Source organism: Natator depressus, chromosome 8 (genome assembly GCF_965152275.1).
Source record: "Natator depressus isolate rNatDep1 chromosome 8, rNatDep2.hap1, whole genome shotgun sequence".
Taxonomy (NCBI): Eukaryota; Metazoa; Chordata; order Testudines; family Cheloniidae; genus Natator; species Natator depressus.
In genome coordinates, this window is record NC_134241.1 from 97,187,165 (window position 1) to 97,210,718 (window position 23,554).

General features: G+C 39.3%; 1 protein-coding gene across 1 annotated transcript in view; it reads left to right on the plus strand.

The window, feature by feature from the left end:
* Positions 1-23,554, plus strand: part of FAF1 (Fas associated factor 1) — a 301,930-nt gene that overhangs the window by 219,619 nt on the left and 58,757 nt on the right. Inside the window, exon 13 of the mRNA XM_074961760.1 lies at positions 7,347-7,501. Within this exon, the coding sequence (XP_074817861.1) occupies positions 7,347-7,501 (155 nt within the window). The remainder of the gene's footprint in view (positions 1-7,346; positions 7,502-23,554) is intronic.

The following is a 23,554-nucleotide window of genomic DNA, read 5'->3' on the forward strand; positions in this document are numbered from 1 at the left end:
TATAGGTTATCAGAGAGATCACATACCATAGTATGTGAGCACCTTGCTGAAATTACTTAAACAACAAAAAGTGTAAATACAACTGATTAAGCTCTGACAGTGCTTAAAGCTTAAGTAATGGCTCGTAGTGCTCTGAGAAGTAAGAACCGGAGGTTATCAATTGTCTTCTGGTCCTTACCTCTGTGTTTGGCACTGGTATGACTGCTATTGGAATTCTGTGTCTAGTTCTGGTGTCCACAATTCAAGAAATACATTGATAAATTGCAGAGGGTTCAGAGAAAAGCCACAAAAATGACTGAAGTATTGGAAAACATGCTTTTATAGTGAAAAACTCGAGGAGCTCAATCTATTTAGCTTGTCAAAAAGAAAGTTAAGTGGTGACTTGATCACAGTCTATAAGTACCTACATGGGGAATAGATATTTGATAATAGAGGGCTCTGCAATCTATCAGATAAAGATATAACAAGATCAAATGGCTAGAAGTTGAAGCTAGACAAATTTCAGACTTGAAATAAGGTGCAAATTTTTAATAGTGAGGGTGATTAGCTATTGGAACAGTTTACCAAGGGTGAGGCTAGATTTTCAATCTCTGGAAATTCTTTAATCAAAATCAGGTGTTTTTCTAAAAGTTGTGCTTTTAGATCAAACAGAAATTAATTTAAAGAAGTCCTATGGATTCATTCTAGTCCAACACTTCTGATGGTGCATTAGATGTTGGAATTAGCAATCCTTAGCTTTTAACATTTTTTTTCTTTCTCCGTCATGTATGTAATACAAACACACACAAAGCTTCCTGTGTGTCCTCATTCTACCCAGGGATAAACACATAGTTTCACTGGAAATGGGTTTGAGCTTTGCCCAGTTTCTGCCTTAATCTGTCATCAAAGTGGAATCAACTCTAACATCTGTCATCTGGATATCAAAGAGGGCTTAAATTCTGCTCATGAGATGAAGATGATGTGTATTAGAATATCTGTTTGTACTCCAAGAAGACTTTTTAAACTGGTTTTAAAGTCTCTAAGGCTACCTTAGATAGATGGATCAGGTTGTTCATTTGAAAGGCTTAAAGAGTTGAAAACATGTCCTTTTGTTCAGTTAAAATCAGTTCTCGCTGCACAAAGCCTTTGGGCTGGAGGAAGAGGAAAGATCTTGATTCAGGAAACCTTCTACCAGCTTGAAAGAACACTTGTGCATTTACCAGATGCTACTGAGTAAGCATTTATGCTTCAATAATTATCCTGAACAGGTTTCAGAGTAACAGCTGTGTTAGTCTGTATTCGCAAAAAGAAAAGGAGTACTTGTGGCACCTTAGAGACTAACCAATTTATTTGAGCATGAGCTTTCATGAGCTGAGCTACATGCATCCCATGAAGTGAGCTGTAGCTCACGAAAGCTCGTGCTCAAATAAAGTGGTTAGTCTCTAAGGTGCCACAAGTACTCCTTTTCTTTTATCCTGAACAGGTGGGTGTAAGATGCAGAAAGCAGAATTTCAAGTCACCAGTGCTACCAATTCTCACAATTTTATCACTGCTCTTGTGATGCTTGGTATTTTTCTTAAAGCTCCAGCACCTGGATTCCCGTTGTTAGATTAGAATTTCAGTTAATTTATTTTTAGATGGAAAGTTGCGGTTAGAGCTTCAAGAGATGGTCTCGAAAGGCTTCAACACCTGGAGACAAATAAAAAGTTCCCAAATCTTATTTTAAAAAATCCTAATGCAATCTCATTATATTTTGGAACCTGAAACATGATTTATGAATGCATAGGCTTGCCAATACAGTGCTAGAATTTCACCCTTTTCTTAATGCTTTGAGTGCTATATGTCAGAGAAAAATCCGTTTTTATTAGTGTTCTTTGAAGTCTTGTACTAAGACCTGTAAAGCATTTGACTTAGTCCTTCATGACATTCTGATTTAGGAAAAAGCAACACTGTACAAAATCAATGTAGCCCACATTAAATGGATTAAAAGCTGGTTAACTGATAAAGTTCAGAAAGTAATTGTAAATTAAGAATCATATTATGGGAGTGTTTCTAGTGGGATCCCACATTGATCTGTTCTTGGCCAAATGCTATTCAATATATTTTTCAGTGATCTGGAAGAAACTATAAAGTAATTGCTGGTCAAATTTGCAGATGACACAAAAATTGGTGGAATTGTAAATAACAGTGGGAATGGGTCAGTTATACAGATCAACCTGGATCACTTGGTAAGGTGGGCAAGTTTGAACAATGTTTTTTCAATATAGCCAATTCCAAGGTCATACATGTAGGAACAAAAATGTAGGTCACGCTTACAAGAGAGTACCCTGTATTGCAATGACACTGAAAAGAATTTAAGGGTTATGGTAGATAACCAACTGAACATGAGCTCCCCGCGTGATGCTGTAGCTAAGAAGGTGACTGTGGTCCTTGGATGCATAAGCAGGGGAATATCAAGTCAATATATGGCATTAGCGAGACGATTACTGGAATATTATGTCCAGTTGTGGTGTCCATGCTTCACTTTCCAAAAAGGATGTTGAAAAATTGTTCAGAAAAGAGGTACAGGAAAAGATGCTTTATAGTGAGATACTTGAGAAACTTGATCTATTTAGTTTATCCAAGAGAAGATTAAAAGGTGACTTGATCGCATTCTACATGTTCCTACATGGGGAAGAAACTTCTAACAGTAGACAGCTCTTTAAACTAGCAGAAAAAGGAATAAGGAGATCTAATGGCTGGAAGCTGAAGCTAGACAAATTTAGACTAGAAATAAGGTGGACATTTTTAACAGTGAGAGGGAGTAATTAACCATTAGAACAATTTACTAAAGGATGTGGTGGTTTCTTCATCACTTAGTCTTTTAATTAAGACTGGTTGTTTTCTTAAAGATATGTGATAGCTCAAACAGAAATTATGGGCTTGCTGCTGAAATTACTTGGTTAGGTTCCATGGCTTGTGTTATGCAGGAGGTAAGATTAGATTATCATATTGGTCCCTTTGGGCCTTAAAATCTATTTATCAGTATAAATCTAAAGCAGTGTTGTTCAACCTTTTTTCATTTGAGGAGCCCTAAAAAAATTCAAATTTGAAAATCTCAGATATAGTCTTTGGACCCCCTGGGGTCTGTGGACCACAGATTGAAAATCACTGATCTAAAGGCTTGAAAAAATCCTTTTGCTCACTCACTGATGACTAGTGGGAAGCTCTCCCTGATGACTGTGGAAACCTAAAGTACGGATTTCTGCAGTTTAAGTTTTGATTTTAAAACTGTTGAGTTTCTTGTCCTTATGGTTGTAAAGTTAATTTTCCAAGTGTGAACTGATGCAGTGCTCTGAGCCTTCAGATAGAGCTGGTGCTTCTCCTGATGCTCATACCTTTCCCAAGTAGCACCAGAAAAATGAAATGAACAGAACTGATTAGTTTCACAGCTGCCATATAGAACGCTGAGATAGATTTATATTAATTTCGTGCTCCTGAACTAGCTGAGCTTGTTAACTAGTATCCTCCACATGGTTCTCACTTGTTGGTAGGACCCCCCCATCCTTGTCTTATGTATATACTTCTGGCTAGTAGGTTTAATCCTCTGACTGGTTAGATGCCTGGCAAATTTTTAAGCCTTTTTCTAAATATAAGGGAAAACTGATATCTCAGATACATCTGTGTTGTAATTTATGGCAAATGCTGACTTTTGTTATACCCACGGTAGTTCTAGATTGGCTGGTTTAGTGATTGAAATAATCTGTTTGACCACAAAAGAGAGGGTGAAATAGGATTTCAAGCTACTTTATTCTGCCCGGGTAAGGTGTCTGAATTGAGACCCATAAGGGGAATCACCTCTTGAGGTGATTTGGTGGCTCTGTCTCCATGTCCATTTGGTCTTCCGGGTCTCTGAGACTATCAAGAAGAATGCTAATTGTGATTTTTTTTTTTTTGAGCTGTGGGTACTTATCTAGTAGAAACTTCATTAGGGTGGATTGCAGTCCACTCTTTCAGCATCCTTAAGATCTATTTCTTTTTGTTTGTTTGTTTCTACCTAAACCACCAGTGACAGGGGTTCCCTCATTCCTTCTATATGAGTGCAAAATAAATGAACTTTTCTCAAGTGCCACAGGAATGTAAGCGTTCTTGAGACTTTGATGGTCAAGACTAGGTGTACTGGGCGTCTGCACAAGAAGTCTGTTAATGGAAGCCCTAGTGTGTCACTGATAAAGGGTCCATCACTGAGGTCCTCTTGGAATATTAACATAATGAAAGCTTTATCCCTTCTCATCTTCCTCAATACCTGGTATAGGAATGGGAGTAGCAGAAAACTTATTATCCAGATAAAGTCCCCGGTGGAACTATTTACAATCTTGGCATGTGATTTTTCAAAAGCCCATTAACTTTCAATGAGACTTGTGCTCCTAAGTCACCGTAGGCTATGTCTACACTACGCAGCTTTTAGCGACACAGCTGTGCCACTACAGCAGTACCGCTAAAAGGCGCGCAGTGTAGCTACTGTTTATCGGCAGGAGAGAGCTCTCCTGCCAACAGAAAACTTCCGTCCCCACCGAGCGGCGTTAGCATTGTTGGCAGGACAAAGCACTGTTCACACCAGCGCCTGTTGTTGACAAAACTTTTGTCTTCCGGGGATGTGTGGGTTTTTTTAACACCTCTGAACAACAAAAGTTTTGTCTTTCACTTGCCAGTGCAGACAAAGGGTTAGGGCCAGATTTTTAAAGGCATTTAGGCTCCTAAAAATGCAGATAGACACTTAGTGGAATTTTCAAAAGCACCTAACTCCCATTGAAATCAATCTTTAAAAATCAGGTCTTTAAGACATTTTTGGAAATCCCAGCCCTAGTGTATTAAAAAAAACTCAAAAGTGCATTGTAAAAAATATCAAAGCAACATATATTTTCCTAGAAAGTATGCTTTAAAAAAATCAAAACCAGTCATCTCCTGATCATCATTTGCTATCATTTAAATGATCTTTCTACTGTCGCTTTTTACTGTTATCCTAACAATAAACCTCATTGTGGCCTGCAAGTTTTTTGGGCCCATGATTTTACAGGTGCAATCAACTGCAGTTATGAAAGATAGTTTAGCCATCTAACTGCCTGATATCTGGATGCAAATGACAATTATACCCACAAATAAGGTAGTTCAAATTTAGACATCTGTCGTTTGTGTGCGTAAGTTTGTGTGCCTGTCTTGTTTACTAAAATTTGGCCCTAATTGTTTAATCTTAAAACTGTACATATTTTGGAACATTCAGTTGGATGGAATCTCATATTTAACAGTTTCATGGGGTTGTTTCTTTGGAACTAAAAGTGTTTCTCAAGAGCCTTTTTTTATCAGCTCCCAGTGAAAAGAGGAGAGCAAAGCCATCCGCTTACCACAAAGCAGTGCCACCACAAAGGAAAGATTAAGGGTTTAGAGAGAGGTCAATGTGGGTTTTTCTCTAACTAAACACTTTCCTAAAGTTTCCTTGTGGAAAAAATAATGAAGTCATCTAAGAGTTTTTAAAGAATTTTTATTTCTTTTTCACCGTCTGCATTCGCTTGTCTTCCCAGCATGGATGTTTAATCTTTCTAGGCTTTGTGAATTGGCCCAAATGAATAAGTGGTGAGTTGTCTCTCTAGGAGCTAGAGGCTTATTCTAAGGCCCTAATCACTGAGTAAACACATCTTTGCCCTCCCTCTCTTACAACTGCTATATAATAGTGAGATTCTAGCACAGTAACCTGGATATTGCAGGGATCGATGCTTTGAAATGCAGAACGGCTGATCCTCAAAAACAGACAGTGCCTGATCTTCCCCTGTTTCTTTCTTCTTTTTAAATTAAATATCACCACAGAGATGCTGTTTTATTGCTTGATATTGTGCATTAGTGCCCTGGATTTTCAAGTTTAGTTTCAGTCAACACTGTTGGCTGCACTTATATGGAACTGTGCATGTTAGGCTTATTAATGGCCTTTCCTGGCACATGTGTATTTGGTTCTGAAGAACATTTAAATTAAATCAGACAAACATTAATGTATATTACTAATCCCTTTCTCAAAGTCTAATGTTCAAATGTACTCTTCTTTTTGTTTAAACAGACATTGCTAAGCTTTACCCATAGCCAGTGTTCCCGGTTATAAATATACTGATTTTTCTAAAAATGAATTGCCCCAAAATTGCACCCCATATCTTGATATATTAATGCAAGGTACCAGATCAATATCCTACTGTAGATGTTACTTCTTATGGATAGATTTCAATTACCTTTATAAAAATTATATGCAAAACCACTCACCCATTTGCCATACTTGTCACTTGCCTTCTCAGCATGGATGTTGAAGCAGTATTTTAAAACAATGTTCCTAACAATAATTTTTGTGGTTATTTTTTGTTGCTTTTTAAAAACTGTTTTTGATTTATTCAGATACCAGATATCAGAGCATGGTCCTTTCCCCTAATGATCTTTTTCCCTATATTATTCCCATCCCACCTTCTTCCCCTACGTACACGCAGATACACCAGTCACTTCCCTTCCCAACATGTGGTCTGCCATTACATCTCCATATTATGGGGAGGATGTACAGCTGCATTGCTGGCTACCTTCATTGCAGATTTAGGTATTGGTTTCAGATGAACGATGCAGAGGTGATCCTCTCCCTTGCAAGTACATAATCTCTAAAATAGTCTTCAGCAAAATGGGAAATCATAATTGTTTCCAAACTTGGCTCTCTTATGGCACCAGCCTGGCTAACAGCAATTCACTATCGTTTTGTTAAGCTGAACATTTACAATTTACTTTGTTGTGACAAAAGGCATGTTTTGATAAGAGAACTGTATTCAATATTGTCTTTACTGTGTAGCAAGCCAAAAATAGTTAGCTCATTGTCAGAACTAAATGTGAAATGGATGCTCCTTGGTATACCTTTTTCCGGAGACTGTCAAATGTTTACTGCAGGTACTTTTATTTAAATAAACTTTTTATTTTTTGTGTTAAAATACATATCTTTAATATTAATCTACTTTAAGGATATTCCAGATCACTTTTTGGTAATAAGAAAAATTCACTTTTGGACCTTTACTTGGTTTTTGAAATAGAATGTTGACTATTCAGATTAAAAATATTTGAGTGGATTTTGGGGGACGGAGGGTAGTTTGACTTTAATTTCAAGAATTTGATTTTTCTCTTTCCATGTTACTAAATTGTATGAAACGCTGTCAGAACATTAAAGAAACAGCATTTGTTTATGTTGAGAGTCAGTCTCGCACTGTAGACAGTCTTGTGCGCACTAACACACAAACCTACAGTAGCAATTTTAAGTTACTAAACAGACTTCTTAGACAGGTGTTTTCACTGATCAGTATTTTCTCCTGTCTTTGCAGAGAAAGCTTCTTGCAATCTACCTCCACCATGATGAAAGCGTACTAACCAATGTGTTCTGCTCACAAATGCTTTGTGCCGAATCTATTGTTTCATATCTGAGTCAGAACTTCATAACCTGGGCATGGGATATGACAAAAGAAGCAAACCGAGCAAGGTAATACAGTTTGAGTTGTCAGCTGAGCTGCTTTTGTTTCAAGAAAGCTTGCCATGTCTGTGTAACAAATGTTGTGTTGCTTGGTGTCTATTTAAATAAAAAAATCCATTCTGTGTTCTCTAGTCTAAGTCAGCCTACCTCCAATGAAGTTAATGGAGCTTTGCCAGTTTACACCAGCTGAGAATCTGAGTCTTTTTGTTCTCATTATAAGATCACTCACTGTTGTTGTTATAGAGTTTGGGAAATTGTTTACTGTTTCTTTTATTGCAGATTTAATTTATTTTCTTGCATCTTCCTTTGCAAGCACTAGAGCACTATAAACATATTTTTAAGTTTTGTTTTGAACTGCCACAATGAGTGAGCAACACCAATTGATTGACAGAGAGAGGTGATTATATTAATTAACTACCTGGGGGCCCTGTCAGAATTATTTATTGCAACTGGAAAAATTATCTTAAATACAAGATATTTTTAAAATTAATTATAAAACAAATTATAAAGGGAACAATTCATATGACTGGTGTGAACGAAACAATTCTCCTGTCAAAAATATTTTTTGATAGCGATCAAAAATCACAATGCAAATATAACATTTATTAATAAGTTAAATGGTGTCTTACAAAAATAATAATTTTAAGGAGGTGAATTGTAGACCATGTCAGCTAGGTAGGTAATAGCTTTAATTCTACCACAAACTGATTGATGTATTTGACTTATACCACAGATTCTCTTGCACACAATCAGCAATCCATTCATATCTTAATATAAAAACAATTCCGTCTTGTAGATGTTGGGATATGTTTATTTGGTCTGTTGATCATGATGTCTGTAAAAATGATGAAGGTTTTAAAGTCAGGCCTGTTTGAGTTTCTAATGTGGACTTCATTTCATCATGTTTGAAGTGCACATATGACTGTCACTTGCCATGATGCTATTTTGGCTGTGTTAATGCAAAAATAATGTGCTGTTTTGTGAACAAAAAGGTTAAATTCGTTCACTTAAGGGCAACTTCATTGTTGTTACCTAATTCAAATGATTATTGAACAATTAGAAATCATCCAGATTTGTGTTCCTGTTGCCCTGTGGCTCAGTAGTAATTGGATTTCTGAATATAGACTTTATCCATTCTTATTCCTCAAACTTGTACACTGCGTTAGTTTTTCGTTAGATAAAGGGTGTCAGAGTAAAACAGAGCAATATCCTTGTGAAGTAATTTACTCTTTTAAAAAAACAGACCATTGTGATCTGTTTCACAGGGTATCTTAACTTAACCTTGAATATCTTCAGTGTTGCAAAAGCCTCCCATCCTTTTAATTCCTTTTATTTGTTTTAATGACATCATTGTATTAATCACACTTAGTTAAAGGTGCTGAAAAAAGTAATGCCAAACACAGATAAAAATGAAGCATCTAGGGTCTTTCATGAGGCCAAATACAGAGACTGGAGGCTTGGCTAAATCTTTTGGTATTGCCATTCATTGGCAGTAAGAAGCCTCCTCCTTTTCTTTTATCCCCCAACTTGATATAAAAGGAAACACTATTTCTAAACCATCTGTAGTGGCTAAGTTCGGTTGACTACCTGCTGTTATATTGTTCTGTTCTCCATTTAATTCACTAGTTTCTTTTATTTTACAATGACAAAAAATTGCAGTGTAGTTTCTTTTGAAAAACTGTGTTTGAGGGAGTTTTTTATGACCGACAATCAACAGCCATGTAATTGCTTTGTTGTGTTTTACTAAAGAAGTCTATTAAGTAGCACAACTTTGATACACTAGTAATAAGAGTTTGCAGGTTACAGAGACACCTGTGGTGACCAAAGCGACAGAAGCTGCTTGTTAGAAAGAGCCTGTACAGCTGTGTCCTATTAACTCCTTATGACACTTTTAAAACACAAAATAAAGGGCTTGTTTAAGGCTTTATAGCTATTCTCAGTGAATCTAGTCACTGATTGTGTAGTATGATAGGATTCTTAAGCCTTCGTTTTTTGCTTTCTGGTAACATCATACAACAAAGAAATGGTCATATTAAGAGTGAGGTTAAAAATTAGTAAGGGGTAAATAAGACACATTAGCACAAAATAGCATGATTCATTGTTTATATATAATGTTACATCTTATTTTTTAGGTTATGAGCTTCTGGGGGCAGGAACTATGCCTCTTTCTCTGTTTGGAAAGTGCCCAGTATGCGGTGGGCATTGCCATAAATAAATAAATACTCAGTAGCATCATTGTTTAACTACTAAACTTGGATAACAATAAATTATATACAAAATGTTTCTCAATGAAACAACAGTGGACATTGATCTAATTTTGTTGTGCATCTCTACAATTATACTTAACTCTTCAAGCAGAAGGGAAAAAAGAATATGGACCTACTTCTCTTATGCCAGTTTAATTCAGGAGTAACTCCACTGATGTCAGTGGAGCTGCATGAGTATAAAACTAGTGTGATGCGGAGGAGAATCAGTCCTGTTTATTTTATACATCCTGATTGATGGACTGTAATTCTGTAGGAGATCTCAAACCAGGAGTACTATACCGCTTTCACTGTTGTACTGTGAGTAATTTGGCAAGGAGAGAGAGGCTGTCTGCTATGGATAATTTCTTTCCCCATCTAGACAGAAAATGATGTAGCCTCTCTCTGAGATACTCTGATTTTCTGTTCTCTGCTGTTTTCACGCTGTTTAAAGGTTGGAATTACTGGCAATGACTGGTAATCCTATGCAGAGTCCCAGTGGAGTAAATAGGGATCTTGCATGGGCATAAAGGCCTGTGCTAGCAGGTTCCATTGCAGGATGAGGGCCTACAACAAAATCCAGTCACAATACAGCCAGTTGCCTGTTTTATGAGGACTGAGCATGTTATGTTGTTAATGGTCACAGCTATTGGTAGCATACAGAGCTCTCAACATATTGTATTTAGCTCTATCAATGGAATAACTTCACGATATAGTGACTTCTGATGTTCAAGAAAACAGGAGTGTGGGTCTGTGTGTGTGTGAGAGAGAATCAAAATTGTTCTCAGCTAATAGGAAAAAAATTATATTGCCACAATCTTTCCTTAGCAAGAATGACATTTTCAATTAAAAACATTTTTTTAAAGTGTTGTAATAACCGTATATAGTTAGAGCACTACCAAATTCTCGGTCCATTTGGGTCAATTTCATGGTCATAGGATTTTAAAAATTGTAAGTTTCATGATTTCAGCTATTTAAATCTGAAATTTCACGGTGTTGTAATTGTAGGGGTCCTGACCCAAAAAGGAGTTGTGGGGGGGGTTTCGCAAGGTTATTGTAGGTGGGGATTACGGTACTGCTTCTCTTATTTCTGTGCTGTGCTGGCGTCAGCGCTGCCTTCAGAGCTGGGCAGCAGGAGAGCAGCAGCTGCTGGCCAGGAGCTCTGCTCTGAAGGCAGAGCCGCCATCATTTGCAGCTCAGAAGTGAGGGTGACATCGTATGGCATTGCCACCCTTACTTCTGCACTGCTGCTGGCAGGGTGCTGCCTTCAGAGCTGGGTGCCCGGCCAACAGCCGCCACTCTCGGCTGCCCAGCTCTGACATCAGCACAGAAGTAAGGGTGGCAATACTGTGACCCCCTCCCCCTCCCCGCAAAATAACCTTGTGACTTCCCTGCAACTTCCTTTTGGGTCAGGACCCCCAATTTGAGAAATGCTGGTCTTCCCTGTGAAATCTGTATAGTATAGGGTGTAAACACAGAAGACGAGATTTCACAGTGGGAGACCAGATTTCACAGTCCATGACATGTTTTTCATAGCCGTGATTTTGGTAGGGTCCTACCTATAGTTATTTTTTTAAATGAACTCTAGTCAGAAGTCGTCGTATGGGTGTCTATTCATCATCAGAAAAATGTTTCAGTAACGGTTTAGATTTAAAATATTGTTTAAAAGGTGTCCATTTTGAGCCCTATGAAACAGCTTCGAAATGTTGGGATTTTTCACCATTTTCTAACAACGTTTTTCAGTCAGTTGTGATATGCTTGGAGCCAAGCTTGCATTGCCATAATCCAACAGTGCTCAACTCCTTGCAGGATTCGACCCTCGTGGTCCCATCAACTCAGCAACCACTGTCAGTGGGAGTTTTATAAATGACTTCAGCAGGAACAAAAGCAGGAACTGAGTTTGTAAGCCCAAGTGTTTGGTGTTCGCTATTGCTCTCAATGACACAAGAAATCGTGCCAGTTAATTAGCACTACGACTATGAGATGTATTTTTTATATCTAAAAAGTTTTCAAGCTACACCTACATGTGGCCTGTTATACTGTCAAATAGGAGGACAGTTCTAGTTAATACAGTAAACTAGATGTTCCATTTTGACTTTCAGGGCTCCTTGTCTCTGATACAAGTTTTACAGGGTAATGAGCAATCACTTTAAGTAAATGCTGCAAATTCTGATTGTTTTTGTTGTTTTATTTGGCTGAGATTGGCTAAAAAGTTTCTTATAAATTGTAAAAGCATTGGCATAAAAGAATCAGAATTAAAAGTATAAAATAATTAATGTAATAAAATAGGTAACTTAATTTAGGAGAAAAACCTAGTATTTTTACTTTATTGTACAAGAATCCTCCAGGAAGAGATTTCTTATTCCCTGGATTTTAAAGTTAATTTTTTGGTAACTTACTTACTTGTGAGTTAGAGTTTAGGTGTTAGCTGTTAAGTCATTTTAATTGATTTTTGGTACTAATGATAGTAACAAACAAACAAATACTATTTATTTGACATGTCAGTGGGGCAATCCTCTTAACCCTAGAATGAAAACATTTTGCTGTTGGTGAATTGACAAATTAAAGCAAAAAGGTAGATTGACTGTATATGCTAAGTTATAAATGTAACAGTTCAGTTATCAAAAACACTGTATATGTGCTTTGTGGATCAGTTAATGCTGCTATTATAACATTAGCTTTTCCATTCCCTGAATTCTATATTTAAATATGCAACTACTCGGTAGGATTGGGATCGCTGAGTACAGTTTATGTATAAATGCCAAGAGAGACAACTGAGTCAAAGTGGGTGAGGTAATATCTTTTATTGGACCAACTTCTGTTGGTAAAAGAGACAAGCTTTTGAGCTACACCGAGCTGAGTTATGACCTGAAGAAGAGCTCAGTGTAGCTGATCTCTTTTACCAACAAGGTTGGTCCAATAGAAGATATTAACCTCATTCATCTTGTCTCTCTAATATCCTGGGACCAACATGGCTACAACAACAGAATATACAACTGACCTTAGCAAGATAATACCTAAGAGTAATACTAGATCCTGGCAGCAGTTGGGATGAGGAACCTACAGTCATCCTCTACTATCATTGGCTTCCCTCCCCTTTCAGTGTTTACCTATACTATTTAAGGCCAAGCAAGTTCACTTAATCCCATGGGCTAACAAGATGAACCAATCAGGTGTCATGCCCTGGAGCAGGTGATCTATAGTCATGTCACTTGTTTACTGCAGCAAAATCCAGCTACTATCAGAAACTGCTAGGAAGCTCAGACTGAGCCCAGAAGAAAAACTAAAGAAAGACAAAGAGATGTGAAACTATCCTTGCTGTCCTTGGAATTAGATGGCTTGGGGGGGAGGGGCCACCAGGAGGGTGTGATTCAATAGGACAGTCAGAGGAGAGGATGAAGCCTTCCTCCATCATGGCATAGGGCTAAGGAGACTAGATGTCTGTCAATGCACTGTATTCCAGATACAAGTCTGGGCACCCAGCTGCAGGTGCAGTGGAATATATGTCAATTAGAGGAGTAACCTTTATTTTATATTATCTGAACTTGGGCATTTTTCAACCATTCTCAATGTTTTCATTAAAGATGTTTTTTCAAGTGTGTTTTTCATACATTGCTGTATGTGCTCATGCATTATTGCAGAAAGAGTGGTGGTAACCCTTGTATTTAGTTTGTTTAATGCTCTCCATTATAAAGATCACCTTTTTTTTTCTTTTCCTTTCTTTCTTTTTGCGAAGCCCTAACACCTCCATTGTTTGCAGGAGGTCTTTGAAATTCAGCAGAGACAAAGCCCCAGGGCTAGCGACATGACTTGCACTTGCCCTATTAAATTCCATTCAGGTTTGGTTGTTATAAGCTGTTAAAAATTACCATTTCCCTTTGTCACTTCTGTTCCTTATGGCAAATCAATAACTGACTATTAATATCCTGAAGAACTGGGACCATGCCACTGCCAAAACAGTAGCAACATGTACTGCACTGGGAACACCTGTCAGTGTAGCTGGGCAGTGATGGCGAGAGAAAGCTCTGACCACACCACAGGGACCCAGTGCATGGCCACAGCAGCCCACCCCCCACTCTGGTGGCACCACATGGAACAGGAACCAAATGGGTGGGGGAAAGAGACAGGCAGGCCAGAATACTCCCAACGACTCTCCTAGATCCAGCATATGGCATCACCAGACCGTACTCTGCCCTTCTGGAATAACTGCCTTCTCCAGCTGCCAGCTGATATTGGTATTCCTGTAGATAAAATAGTATAAGTCCATGCTGCAGTACTGAAAGTTTAGGTTCAAACCCTGCTGATGATGATGTATGATGAGGGAGCTGTTAAAGTCGTACCTAATACATTTTGTTTTAACTTTTTTTCCTTTAAAAAAAAAAACCCTAGGATATTGCATATAAAAATAAAAATCTAAGTTAAAAGGTTTAGGTTGTAAAGTCAGGCACTCACAAATTAGGAAATGCCAGATATATAGTTGTCTTTGTAATCTTACTTGTTCCCCCATGTATGTATTCATTATGATGCGGTCTTTAATTACATGATTACAAAATACTTTATCTGTAGGACTTCTGCTTCTTGCATAGACACACGGGGACACAGTGAAGGTTGAATGGACAACTGTAAATCTCCCATTTCCCAGCTCTCAGATGCTTGACTTTGCAACCTGAATAACATTGTTTTTATGTAGTTTGTGTGTGTGTGTGTATAGTGTATGAGTGAACACAGTAATGTATATGTACATCTATATACACAATACATAAGCACATACACACACTATATAAAAAAACTTCTTTGGGAGAATGTTAAAACTAAACTAAAAATGCCCAAGTTAAGGTAGGGCCAAATAAAGGTTACTTTCACTAGTGTGTATGTATATATAATGCATGAGCAAACACATAAAACAAGCAACTAGAGTGTCTGTTAGCTTCTTAGCTTTTGAACCCGAAGCCCTTGGGTGCAATATTTCAAGACATTGCCAACTTTTCTCAGTTGTGCTGACAGGTGCTTGTTAGTCTTAATGTTCAAATGATAGTTTTTCACTTTGCTGAATCTTAGGAAAGAGTTAATTGACTAAAGCACTTCTCAACAGCAGGTTGTCCTCACCTGCAATTTCCATCATCAAGGATTAGCCATATTCACAGTTGCTGACCCTTAATACTAACCTAATGAATGATGCATGCCTGGATGAAGACCAGTTGACCGTAATACTCTAGCTCTCCAGTCCAAATTTGATCCTCCAACGCACATACTGCAGGTGTGGGGCCTATGTGTTCTGGACTCAATCATTGTTAATTTCTGACTGCTTCCCAGGGGGTGAATATAGATTCTGTATAGGTAGCTTGCAAACCAGATAGACTTGTTCTTTGGGCATTAAGACTTTCAGTGCACACTCAAGCTTTTTATACGGTTTTGTCAAACCTATCTATTCTTTTTGCAACATTTTGTTTAATAGCCTTTAAAAGCAATACAGTGCTAGTCACTAGAATCAACCAGGTCAAGAGTCTAATTAATGTTTTAAAAATAAAGGTTCCCAAACACCAGGCGAGTTTGTCATTTTCTCTATGGTTTGTTTTGAGGAGGAGGAGGAAAGAAGGTGAGGAGGGAACCCTCCTGTTCCATGATTAAATCCCACCCGTTCATTTTCTCCTTTTCTACTTTGCTTTTGATTTTAGTGGCGGTCTTAACAGAATGTCAAGATCAATTTGCAGCATGGTTTAACTCAAGGTTTGCATTCTGCCAGCAGCAATTGTCCCTACAAACAATGCTGTGTGTTCTTGTAACTTCAGAAGCTTTTAGAAGGATCATGGCAAGGGCAGCATCTAATGACTTTATTAGTGTAGGGTTTCAAAATGGGCTCAGTAATTGTTCACATCTCTTTGTCATCTAGTCATAATTACTGCATAGCATTGTTCAGGGTTGTGCTTGTGAATAGTTTCCTAATAGCACTGAGACAAGAAAAAAGGAAAAGGATAAAAGGTGATTGTCTCTTTTAGATTGCGAACAACCCAGCCTGTATATAGATGATGGTTAAACTGTTTATAATACTTCAGAGACTCATCAGGAAAGGTAAAATATCCTTATTTTAAAATGCATTTTCTTTGAGATGATTTCAAGTTTCTAGTTTAAAAATATTTGTTAAACAGACTCAGAAGCCTAAAAACCTAAAACTTACTTTGTTTTAGTCACGATTGCTAGGCTCCACATTATGTCGGGGCACATGAGCGAGGAAAAAAAAAGTAAATTCTCTCCATTGATCTGATTAATATACGTGTTTTTTTCAGTTAGTAAGAGTGTATCCTCTGGGCACATTTCAAAAATTTTAAACTATATAAATTAACATGCAAATCTGACACATCAAGTATCAACACCTCAAAACCACACCAGTAAAAAATTAAATTCACGTCCAGTTGCCTTTCAAACTCTTAAGGCAAAAGCCTCTGTGAATACACAGAACTTGACTGAAGGTAGACTAATTTGGGCTCAGCTGGATCACTGAGGAAAGTGAGATCCAGAGCTGGGAATGCTGTGCTTACAGTCCTGGACATATATAAGGACTATCAGTCAGAACTGCCCTTCGCTATTGACTTGGAGCAGGGGAGAGTTGGTCTATTAGTTAAGACAATACAAGGTTTAAAACCACATAGGGCTTCATAGCACAAAACCAGCACCTTGAACTGAACCCACAAATGTATTGGAAACGTGTGTAGTAATTGGAACTCAGCTGTAACGTGCTCCATACAAAAAAAAACACTCTTAAGAAAACAGTTAGCAGCATATTACACTACAGTAGCTGAAATTGAAAGTGGTCTTCAGGCAGAGCCCCTTATACTGTAAATTGTAGTAATCCAGCCTGAAATGACAAAGTCATGTGGTGAAGTCCACATCTGGAAGGAAAGGTCACAGTACTTCGTTTATGATGTCTAAACTTAGATTGCGAGCTCTTTGCAGTAGGGACTTTGTCCTTTTCTCTAAGTGCCTACCACTTTCTTAACTAATGTAAAGATAACTTCTTCAGCACACGCAAATGCTATCGTGGCCATTGTTGCTACCTGAATATCCAAGCAGAACTGAGGATCCAGTCTGACTAACAATTTGAAAATAAATGGTGTTAACAAAAGACAGGCATATCCCTTTAGCTGAGGAAGCACATCTAACCATCTACTGTTCTGGCGGTTTCTCGTAGCCAACCAGCCACACATCTATCTTAACACCTTCATGCCTTAGCCAGCTATCTCTTGTCCAACCATATCTCAGCCAGATGTGGCCACTCAAACGAAGTGTAATGAAAAGGAGATGTAAAGATGTGGGTCATAAGCCTATCAATGACATTGCAGCCTCTGCATTCTCAGTTCTCATAGCCTCTCACCTTTGTTGAAGAGGGACCGTGAAAGAACAGAACTCTGTGTTCCCCTGGCGAGAGAGGGGAGGCAGAAGAGCAAGTGCCACGCACTGGCCTCTGGGATCTCTCAGAGAGGAAAAAGGGAAGTCAATCAAGCACAACTCCATTTAAACCTACAAAGCTGCCTTGGAAAACCTTATGGTCAAATGGTATTGAAGCTCCTGAGGATGCTTGACCAGAGTCCCTCACCAGAAGAAGTCAATCAACTAATAAAACCAGAGCAGTTTATATAGAATCATAGAATATCAGGGTTGGAAGGGACCTCAGGAGGTCATCTAGTCCAACCCCCTGCTCAAAGCAGGACCAATCCCCAATTAAATCATCCCAGCCAGGGCTTTGTCAAGCCTGACCTTAAAAACTTCTAAGGAAGGAGATTCTACCACCTCCCTAGGTAACGCATTCCAGTGTTTCACCACCCTCCTAGTGAAAAAGTTTTTCCTAATATCCAACCTAAACCTCCCCCACTGCAACTTGAGACCATTACTCCTTGTCCTGTCCTCTTCTACCACTGAGAATAGTCTAGAACCATCCTCTGTGGAACCACCTCTCAGGTAGTTGAAAGCAGCTATCAAATCCCCCCTCATTCTTCTCTTCTGCAGACTAAACAATCCCAGTTCCCTCAGCCTCTCCTCATAAGTCACGTGTTCCAGACCCCTAATCATTTTTGTTGCCCTTCGCTGGACTCTCTCCAATTTATCCACATCCTTCTTGTAGTGTGGGGCCCAAAACTGGACACAGTACTCCAGATGAGGCCTCACCAATGTCTAATAGAGGGGAACGATCACGTCCCTCGATCTGCTCGCTATGCCCCTACTTATACATCCCAAAATGCCATTGGCCTTCTTGGCAACAAGGGCACACTGCTGACTCATATCCAGCTTCTCGTCCACTGTCACCCCTAGGTCCTTTTCCGCAGAACTGCTGCCTAGCCATTCGGTCCCTAGTCTGTAGCGGTGCATTGGGTTCTTCCGTCCTAAGTGCAGGACCCTGCACTTATCCTTGTTGAACCTCATCAGATTTCTTTTGGCCCAATCCTCCAATTTGTCTAGGTCCCTTTGTATCCTATCCCTGCCCTCCAGCGTATCTACCACTCCTCCTAGTTTAGTATCATCCGCAAATTTGCTGAGAGTGCAATCCACACCATCCTCCAGATCATTTATGAAGATATTGAACAAAACCGGCCCCAGGACCGACCCCTGGGGCACTCCACTTGACACCGGCTGCCAACTAGACATGGAGCCATTGATCACTACCCGTTGAGCCCGACAATCTAGCCAACTTTCTACCCACCTTATAGTGCATTCATCCATCCCATACTTCTTTAACTTGCTGACAAGAATACTATGGGAGACCATGTCAAAAGCTTTGCTAAAGTCAAGAAACAATACATCCACTGCTTTCCCTTCATCCACAGAACCAGTAATTTCATCATAGAAGGCGATTAGATTAGTCAGGCATGACCTTCCCTTGGTGAATCCATGCTGACTGTTCCTGATCACTTTCCTCTCATGTAAGTGCTTCAGGATTGATTCCTTGAGGACCTGCTCCATGATTTTTCCGGGGACTGAGGTGAGGCTGACTGGCCTGTAGTTCCCAGGATCCTCCTTCTTCCCTTTTTTAAAGATTGGCACTACATTAGCCTTTTTCCAGTCATCTGGGACTTCCCCCATTCGCCACGAGTTTTCAAAGATAATGGCCAAGGGCTCTGCAATCACAGCCGCCAATTCCTTTAGCACTCTCGGATGCAACTCGTCCGGCCCCATGGACTTGTGCACGTCCAGCTTTTCTAAATAGTCCCTAACCACCTCTTTCTCCACAGAGGGCTGGCCATCTACTCCCCATGCTGTGATGCCCAGCGCAGGAGTCTGGGAGCTGACCTTGTTAGTGAAGACAGAGGCAAAAAAAGCATTGAGTACATTAGCTTTTTCCACATCCTCTGTCACTAGGTTGCCTCCCTCATTCAGTAAGGGGCCCACACTTTCCTTGGCTTTCTTCTTGTTGCCAACATACCTGAAGAAACCCTTCTTGTTACTCTTGACATCTCTTGCTAGCTGCAGCTCCAGGTGCGATTTGGCCCTCCTGATTTCATTCCTACATGCCCGAGCAATATTTTTATACTCTTCCCTGGTCATATGTCCAACCTTCCACTTCTTGTAAGCTTCTTTTTTATGTTTAAGATCCGCTAGGATTTCACCGTTAAGCCAAGCTGGTCGCCTGCCATATGTGCTATTCTTTCGACTCATCGGGATGGTTTGTCCCTGTAACCTCAACAGGGATTCCTTGAAATACAGCCAGCTCTCCTGGACTCCTTTCCCCTTCATGTTAGTCCCCCAGGGGATCCTACCCATCCGTTCCCTGAGGGAGTCAAAGTCTGCTTTCCTGAAGTCCAGGGTCCGTATCCTGCTGCTTACCTTTCTTCCCTGTGTCAGGATCCTGAACTCAACCAACTCATGGTCACTGCCTCCCAGATTCCCATCCACTTTTGCTTCCCCCACTAATTCTTCCCAGTTTGTGAGCAGCAGGTCAAGAAAAGCTCCCCCCCAGTTGGCTCCTCTAGCACTTGCACCAGGAAATTGTCCCCTACGCTTTCCAAAAACTTCCTGGATTGTCTATGCTACTATGTATTAAGACCTAAAACCCAGCTAGAAGGCATGGACATGGATGGTACTGGGAGATAACGCAGGGGCACATCTGCCTACTCCTACAACTGCTATTGATCTTCACAACATCCCTGATTGAATGGGGGCATTCCCATCTGGAAATGCAGAGTGCATATAGCATTCCTCCTGGGTTAGGGCTGATGCTGCTTTGGCATCCAAATGCCCACCCCTTGTGGTGGTGGTGGTGGTGTGTGTTGTTGTGGTTAGCTGCATTATGATTTTATTGTACTAGGTTTCTGGTGTGCTTTGGGCTCACCCAGCCCCCTGGAAGAAATTTTTCCCACTGCTGACTGTCAAGTGCAGTGGAGCAGCTTTGCTTTCCTCTTAGAACCTAATAGTCCAGACAGGGAGCAGGGTATGTTTTGATTATATTTTTATCAATTATTCTATCAGGTGTCCAGTGGTGGATGGTGGGATTGGTTTAGCAGTGACCAACTTTGAGTATGAGCCCTCGCATGCAGATAAAGGGTATTGTCTTAATCATGCTGTACCCTGCATAATGAAGGGAGAGCTTCCGTGTCTCATGCAGACTGAAACCTCCCTCTCCTGTATCCTTTAACCTTGCATGAAGGAGGGGTGATTGAGATCTCTGCTTTGGAGCAGAATTCCTAAATGTTTTGCATATAAAAATTAAGTGTAACCTGCTCTTTTCATGCTTTGGGCTTTCATGGCCATTGCCGCAAATTCCACTGGACCAGTCTCTGCTGGGTAGTTTGGGGACTCCCTTAGTTTGATGTTAGATGCAGCCTTTAGCTTTTTAACCACACGCTTGTGTCTGTTTCTCATTCCTCCCTAAGTCAATAACTACGGCCCTAGAAGGCATGGTACTTAAGTGGTTAAGGTGCTAACAGTGTACTATGAAGACCATACATAGCAAGCTTGTTTAATACTCTATTGCATAGCCTCAGATTTAACATTTTTTATTTAAATACCTAATACATATGAGATTTATGTTGACTTTGCAGAGTATAAAATTAATATTAAAAATAATTAGGAGTCTTGCATATTTAATATTCACCGTAGTTTTCTTTGTGCTTTAGAAAGAGGCTACAACTTCTTTTCCAACATCACAGATGCTTCTAAAGTTTTACGGTTTCTTTAAGTAAGTTAGACCTGATGAGATGTATAAACATATAAACCCTGCTCTTTCAGAACAGCTTTAGTTGGGTTGAGGACTGAAGACCAATGGGACTTCTTCGTTTTCTCCGTTTCGATATCATTATTTTTAAAAAAATGAGAGAGATCAATAACGTCACCTTTCAGACATAAGGGATATGTTAGAAAAATATATGCAAAAGTACAATAGGGCCTCTGAAAAACACATATATTAAGTGATGCTGAATAGTCCTATAGGTGTTTTGAGCATTGGTACTCAATATCTTATTGGAAACATTTGTGTTCAGAAAATTCTCTCCGTTCTTTTAAAGCTTGGTAACAGTTTTAAATAATTTGACTGCAAATTCTGGAATTGTATAAAATTTCTTCTGTTAGTATAAGGCAAGTTTTATGTAATAAAATACTTAGACTTTGAAGGAATAGAAGCATAAATCTGGAGATGTAGCTGGAGAAATTGTTTTTATTAAATATGCACACTAGGCCTTATTTACAGAAAGAGAAAGGAAAGGGAAAAACTAAATTTTTCTCTGAACCCATGAAGAACTTGCAAGACAGTGGCACCAGGGTCCATAATAGAAAATCAGGATCCCATTCAGTGCATTCAAAGTATGCTGTTCAGTGGTAAAGCACCACTTACTCTACACTACCTTTAATTGAATGAGTTTATTGATTTAATCTAAAGATAAAACGGAATTAACTATTTGAAATATTTTCACTTAAACCAGGTTATGCACTAATAGCCAGTCATGTTTTTTAAAATCCTAATGTCTTGGAGAACTGGATGAGTCCTGAGATGGGTAATGGGATATATGTGTTGCTGTTCACCTCAATACCATCAGTTTAAAAGTTGTTACCATATAATGGCTATTCTGTTCCCTCTGTGAAATAAGTTGGTGATTTCAATCCAGTTATCAATCACTCAGGTGGCCACATCTCTTAAAAACAGTGTCACGGTTATCATCTCTCTTGGCAGAATGGGCATGGGCGCTCAACTGCTCTCTGTCCTAGAAGTGGTTTGACTGGATCAGGATTAACAGAGGTAGGCAGTGCTGCTGCCTGTGTTATACCTCTTTGGGCAAATAGAGAACTCAGTTCTCTAGAACGGTCAGTCCTGTGCTAAATCACCCCAAAAAGAACAACCAGAGCCAATTTTAAAGCAATTCCACGTGACTGAGCCAGGTCCCATAAGCAGGTGAATCGTACTTCATGATCCAGTGTTAAAGGCCAAAATGATCCAGCAGAAAGAGAATGGTGGTTGATTGTTGTGACCAGGCCATCCATGGCCATGAATGCTGAAGCCCTTCTCAAGTTACAGAGCAAAAGGTGTGATTTGCAGTTTGAATCCCTAATCCACAAAACCTCTTTACAAGAAAGAGTCTAGATGTCTCTCTGTTGTTACCATGTTGTTTAAATTGAAGTATTAAAGGAACACTGTCAAACGCTTATAGCATTTGACATTGTGGTTTTCGATTTTACACACCATTGTTAGTTATTATTTCTATTGTGGTACACCTAGGGGCCCCAGCTGTGGATCAGGGCCCCGTTGTGCTAGGCACTGTACACACATAGAGAACAAAAAGACACTTCTTGCCCTCAAGTGCTTGCAAGCTAAGTATAAGACAAAAACGGGTGAATACAGCAACATATGGGGAAGCCTAAGGAAGTAATGAGACAATACTGGTCAGCATGGTAAATGGTGATCACAACATACCAGTCCTTTTTTAGTACAAAAAAGATACATTGTAGGCATTTTATTTGGTTGGGGTTTTTTTCTATTTTTTAAATCCTGCATTTGTCTCCTCCTCTGTGTTTTTGAATGGCATTAAAACTTGGAAATCTGTACTGTTAAACAAAAATATTCATGTCCTGCACCACTGATAAGAATCCAGCTCTGGGACTGGTGATTGTTTTTAAAGGTGGTCCCAAAATTAGATGGAAGAACAAAAGAACTTTTCTGAGTGACTAAAACTAATGATGAGTCTTTATTTTTTCATTTTCCTGGAGATGCTTTCATTTTTGACTTGTTTTATGTAAGGAGCCAGGCCCTACCTCTCACTTACCTTTGTACATACAGTTTGCACAAAGTCTATTCTGACACTGTTTTGCAGATCTCAAGTAAGCGTTCACTCACCACAGGTCCTCTGCTGCTCTGAGACTTGGGTTAGGAGTCAGATAGCATGAAATACGTGTCTGTGCGTACGCTCATGACCTCATACACTGCTTCTTCTCTGGGATTACTCAAGCTCCTTTCATGAGTTTTCCCAGTAATGCTGCTTCTGAAGTGTTGTTTTTGTGCCTGTTATGGGGTGGGATGAGGCAAATATGAAAATGACCTAGATGTTTAGCTTTGGAAACGACTCTTCTGAATGCATTGTCCTAATATTAAGATGTGTTAGATTTTTTTGGCCCCAAAACTGTGACCTATAGAATCTTTTCAAATATAAAGCAGAATAAGGAATTAGGGAAAATTAGGATTATAAAACCAGGCACAGTGTCAAAAAATAGAGTATTTCCATCCCCAAGCAGTCAAAAATCATGCACTGGGCCACCAAAAATCAGGAACTTGGCTTAAAAATCACGAGCTATTAAAAACAATAAACTTTGGATTCTTTTTATTTGCTTCTGAGCCATTACAGTTCAT